Here is a 6,014-nt window from a genome sequence, read left to right on the forward strand (position 1 = left end):
AAAGAGCTGAACTGTTCCGGCTTCAGTCGGATACTGGTGTAGTTCCTGTGTGTCACCTCCTGAACACAACAACACATATTACACAACGACAACCATCCACAACCCAAAGCAGTGCTGTACATATAATACACATCACACAACTTAATGATGACACACACAATGGCGAAACAATACGTGTAGAAACGTGTGTGTGATTGTGAGTCTCTATACGAGTGTGCGCGTGTGATTGTGAGTCTCTATACGAGTGTGCGCGTGACTGTGAGTCTCTATACGAGTGTGCGCGTGTGATTGTGAGTCTCTATACGAGTGTGCGCGTGTGATTGTGAGTCTCTATACGAGTGTGCGCGTGTGATTGTGAGTCTCTATACGAGTGTGCGCGTCTGATTGTGAGTCTCTATACGAGTGTGCGCATGTGATTGTAGTCTCTATACGAGTGTGCGCGTGTGACTGAGTCTCTATACGAGTGTGCGCGTGTGATTGTGAGTCTCTATACGAGTGTGCGCGTCTGATTGTGAGTCTCTATACGAGTGTGCGCGTGTGACTGAGTCTCTATACGAGTGTGCGCATGTGATTGTAGTCTCTATACGAGTGTGCGCGTGCGTTTGTAGTCTCTATACGAGTGTGCGCGTGCGTTTGTAGTCTCTATACGAGTGTGCGCGTGCGTTTGTAGTCTCTATACGAGTGTGCGCGTGCGACTGCGAGTCTATACGCGTGATTGCGAGTCTCTATACCCGTGTGATTGCGAGTTTCTATACGAGTGTGCGCGTGTGATTGTGAGTCTCTATACGAGTGCGCGCGTGTGATTGTGAGTCTCTATACAAGTGTGCGCGTGTGATTGTGAGTCTCTATACATGTGCGCGTGTGATTGTGAGTCTCTATACGAGTGTGCGCGTGACTGAGTCTCTATACGAGTGTGCGCGTGCGATTGTGAGTCTCTATACGAGTGTGCGCGTGCGATTGTGAGTCTCTATACGAGTGTGCGCGTGCGATTGTGAGTCTCTATACGAGTGTGCGCGTGCGATTGTAGTCTCTATACGAGTGTGCGCGTGTGATTGTGAGTCTCTATACGAGTGTGCGCGTGTGATTGTGAGTCTCTATACGTGTGCGCGTGTGATTGTGAGTCTCTATACGAGTGTGCGCATGCGATTGTAGTATATGGAGGCAGTCGGCGAATGGGAATAACCGTTTCAGCCCTCATTATGTGACGTCTCCTGTCAGCGTTTAATAACATCATCTATAACTGCTTTATTACAGCAAATACAACTCTCTCCTACACATGATTCTTTGGCTCTGCTGTGCAGACAATAATTCCACAAGTTTTAGGAATCAAAGCATCCTGAAGCACCCCTACATATCAGACAGTGATGATCTCAGTAATTTGAGTAGTGTTTGACACACATCCATTGCTCAATCCCCCAGTCATTTAAATATTACAATGGTCACGTGCACATCCTACTTTTAAAGAGACGGGAATGACGGGATATATTTGGCAGTATTGCACACTCGGGATATTTGCTATAGGTGTGAATTAGGATTTTGCAGCCTATTAGGAAATGTAAATCTCCATGGCAGCGAATCCCATTGGGATGTGGTGTGGGTGTTACCGTGAGTCTCTTGCGGCGGGCGTATGAGCTCCAGGGTTGGGGTTCCAGTATGAGCACTCCTCCAGGTAACAGGTGTCTGTATATCCGCTGAAACAGTCTCCGAATTCCAGCGTCACCAAAGTTCAAATGAACCCACTTAGTCAAACTCAAACACATGATGACATCATACTCCGCACACTGTGACATCACAGCCGCATCACTGTCCGGCACATAGTTACCCTGTACAAAACACACACACACACACACAGTGAACATGACAACTGTAACACACACAGACACAGAATAATAATCACAGATTCACACTGCAAATTAACACACACACTTTTTTTTTTTTACACACACACATATATTTACACACACACATATATTTACACACATACACACACACACACATATATATTTACACACATATACACACACACACACACACACACATATATATTTACACACACACACACACACACATATATATTTACACACATATACACACACACACACACATATATATTTACACACATATACACACACACACACACACATATACAAACAGAGGGTGGATGAAAAACAGACAGAGGGACAGCGAGACAGACGGACAGCCAGACAGAGGGACAGGCCGGGGACGTGAGGCATTATGGGAGGTGTTGCGATGGACAGCGAAAAAGATGGACAGCGAGACAGAGGGACAGCGAGACAGAGGGACAGCCAGGCAGACGGACAGCCAGGCAGACGGACAGCCAGGCAGACGGACAGCCAGACAGCTTTTTGCAGCATATTTTCCTCCGTATCTTACAAATATATAAACATCCTTTAAACTACAGATTTCCCTCAAATTATCCATCTGTAGTTCACTTACACTCTTTTATTTACAATACTTTCTCTGAAGTCTACATCTTTGGACAATGATTAGAAAATGTACATTTTTTTATTATTTATTTTTCTCCCCAATCTGGAACGCCCAATTCCCACTACTTAGTAAGTCCTCGTGGTGGCACGGTTACTCGCCTCAATCCGGGTGGTGGAGGACGAGTGTCAGTTGCATCCGCTTCTGAGACCGTCAATCCGCGCATCTGATCACGTGACTCGTTGTGCATGACACCGCAGAGACTCACAGCATGAGGAGACTCATGCTACTCTCCACGATCCACACACAACTCACCACACGCCCCATTGAGAGAACCACTAATCACCACCACGAGGAGGTTACCCCATGTGACTCTACCCTCCCTAGCAACCAGGCCAATTTTGGTTACCCCATGTGACTCTACCCTCCCTAGCAACCGGGACAACTTGGTTACCCCATGTGACTCTACCCTCCCTAGCAACCGGGACAATTTGGTTACCACATGTGACTCTACCCTCCCTAGCAACCGGCCCAATTTGCTTACCCCATGTGACTCTACCCTCCCTAGCAACCGGCCAATTTCGGTTACCACATGTGACTCTACCCTCCCTAGCAACCGGCCCAATTTTCTTACCCCATGTGACTCTACCCTCCCTAGCAACCGGCCAATTTTGGTTACCCATGTGACTCTACCCTCCCTAGCAACCGGGACAATTTGCTTAACCCATGTGACTCTACCCTCCCTAGCAACCGGGACAATTTGGTTACCCCATGTGACTCTACCCTCCCTAGCAACCGGGACAATTTGGTTGCTAAGGAGACCTGTCTCGAGTCACTCAGCACACCCTGGAGTCAAACTCACGACTCTTCTGAAATAATTGTGCACAGGTTCTGCAGCCTCCTTTTTAACTGACCCGTCGCTAAGCCCTGCCTCAATCCTGTCTTAGCAACTGTTTTTGATTTTTGTTCCTTGAACTGTTTTTAGTTCCAGCTGAAATATGACATGATTAACACACACACACACACACACACACACACACACACACACACACATATACGTTACCTTCAGAAAGGACACGTTGGAGGGGAACAGGCCGGGGACGTGAGGCATTATGGGAGGTGTTGCGATGGGTCCCCTGCAGCGAGTGAACGAGAGAGGAAACCTGGACAAACCTCGAACCCGCTCCAACTGCAGATGCATCAGAGGAATTAACCCCAGCTCACCCCCGCCCCTGACCTCTGACCCTTCACCCGCTACTGCTGCATGCTCATTCTGCTCGCCTCTCGATTCGCCCTCCGTTTGTCCAGACTGCAATCGGTCAATTTGCGGTCCACTTAACTCTGACAGGAAGTGACGCAGGTTCTGTCTGGCCGCGTGTACTAGCTCGCCATCGATGTCCACGCCCAGAATGTGGTTGGGGCTCCAGTATCGTGCGATGGTGAGGGTGATGTGACCTGTGCTGCAGCCGACATCGAGAACTTTTTTGCCGCGAAACCACTCCGGCCTAAAGATGTCCAACCGCGGGTCCGTGTTCAGCGCCGGTGTACGGTAACCATAGTAATGGCTGTAGTTGCCATACTGGAACTTGTCTTTCGGCCTGCGTTGGTGCTGTGGGATCTTCTGCGCCCCCAAAGGAAGGACTCCACTGGCCCCGCCCACAACAGGAGTGTGAAACATTTGACTGTCTGATTTCTCTCTGATTGGATGCTTTGTGGGCAGAGTGGGAGTGAATGACAGGCGATCCGAATGGCTGTAGGTACTTCTGCGCTTCCTGTGTTTGCATGCTTGAGCGGAGGAGGCGGAGCTGACTGCTATGGACTGGGTGTGAGGGGCAGAGCTAGACGAGGAGGGGTGGGACCGTCTTCGTGGAAGTATGGGTGTGACCACTTCATCTCGGCAGTTGATTGACGTGTTGAGCTCATACGGGCGTGGCGACTCCTCAACAGCCTGTGGTGCCAAAAGCTCAGCGCCCTCTACAGATTCGCCACATGTTGACACTGACGAAACAGCAAGAGGAAACAATGGCACTGAAACTGACCCCTCCTTTGACTTCTCGACATCTAAAAGGTCAAACTGCCCGGCACTGCCTCCAGTCGCAGCTCCGTGGTGTCGGTAGCGATGTTTCCGCCTCTTCACGGGCGACATCAACAAGCTCGCCGCTGCTTCACTGCTACCGTTTAGGTTCAGAGGGTCAGTGATGTCTTTCGGTATCAGAATCTCGACAGGGTCTCTGTTTTTGGCGGGAAGTGGCGATGATTTGGGCGTCTCGGCATTCAATGCCTTATTGACCTCCTCGTCCATCAGGCTGTTGAGATTCAACGGATCAAAGATATTCCCACCCAGCAGGAAGTTGCTGGGCAGCACAGGGTCGCTTTCGGAGTTGGCACGGCGTCTGCGTTTACAAAGACTCGGATGTTTGAACCCCACGTTCATGCTGTAGCGCCGCTTATTCAGTTTCTGCGGCGTCTCGACGCGTGATTGCAGGCCATTTTTAATCTGTACGGGGCCCTCTACTGTCTGAGGAGCGGCAGCATCACCGACCCCGTCTTGAGGAGTCACGTGATTGCCAGGTGGTTGTACAAGCATCGTGTTAGCGGTCAATGCATCCTGGATGGTGACTGGGCAGGACATCTGCAGTGGGGACTGAGGGTGGGCGTTCAAACCTGCCCCGCCGCTGCCCGGAAGCTCACTTTGCACAGACATTGCAGTCAACATCCATTCACCTCTACAGCACAGATCCTGTGGAGAAAAACAATATTAGCACAACATCCAGCCATGTCATTTATTTACATGATATCCAAAGCACATTAGAGAATCACAATTCATACAGGAGTTATTGATCTGTATCAGGAACACTTTTGAAAACAAAATCATACAGTAAACAGTGAAAGATATACTCATACAATATTCATAATCTGTACAAAACATATATAACATTGTGTTTTTAATGGTGTAAGTGATGACTGCAAGTTACTTACTTGACTTAAGTGATCCTGTTAGTGTAGTTTTATGTAAATGTATATGTGGATATGACCCAGGTGTCACTGTATGTCCATCTGAAGCCACGCCTCCTTTAGTCTTTGGGTCCGCCCTTCTCATGTAATACTCCCGCCTCTGGGAGGATCTATCTCATGAATAATGCAGAAGAAACTCGAGTCCTACAAGGCTCCCTCCCCTTCACACACAGATTCACACGTAAACACACACACAAACACACTCTGTGCGAACGTTTCTCCGCTTTTCTTGCGCTGTGAGTGACTGCGTGAAATAAACACACATCAAAATAACGCTCACGGCACACTTTAACGCGACAGAACCACGCTCACTGGATCCCGAGTATAAACACACCTGCACTTGCACTAGAAACAATATAAATCTGAAATTCCCTTCGCGAAAAAAAACAATGATTAAAAACAGAGTTTGAGCTCTAAAGTGCCCGCACGTGTAAACGAGAGCTCGCGCTGCTCCATCTCGCGCTGTGGCACAAGCAGACCCACGCGATTATATATTCCAGCACAGACCAAGACTGACGGACAGCCATCTCCACCAATGAGAAAGCGGTATTCAA

General features: G+C 48.8%; 1 protein-coding gene across 1 annotated transcript in view; it reads right to left on the reverse strand.

The window, feature by feature from the left end:
* The window catches only part of LOC127618768 (7SK snRNA methylphosphate capping enzyme-like), a 7,587-nt gene extending 1,573 nt beyond the window's left edge, over positions 1–6,014 (reverse strand). Inside the window, exons 1-4 of the mRNA XM_052091406.1 lie at positions 5,425–6,014; positions 3,509–5,185; positions 1,605–1,823; positions 1–59 (exon numbers count right to left, since the gene is read on the reverse strand). The exon at positions 1–59 is cut by the window's left edge and continues 65 nt beyond it. Of these exons, the coding sequence (XP_051947366.1) occupies positions 1–59; positions 1,605–1,823; positions 3,509–5,161 (1,931 nt within the window). The 5' untranslated portion in view covers positions 5,162–5,185; positions 5,425–6,014. The remainder of the gene's footprint in view (positions 60–1,604; positions 1,824–3,508; positions 5,186–5,424) is intronic.

This window comes from Xyrauchen texanus, chromosome 25, assembly GCF_025860055.1.
Source record: "Xyrauchen texanus isolate HMW12.3.18 chromosome 25, RBS_HiC_50CHRs, whole genome shotgun sequence".
NCBI classification, from domain to species: domain Eukaryota; kingdom Metazoa; phylum Chordata; class Actinopteri; order Cypriniformes; family Catostomidae; genus Xyrauchen; species Xyrauchen texanus.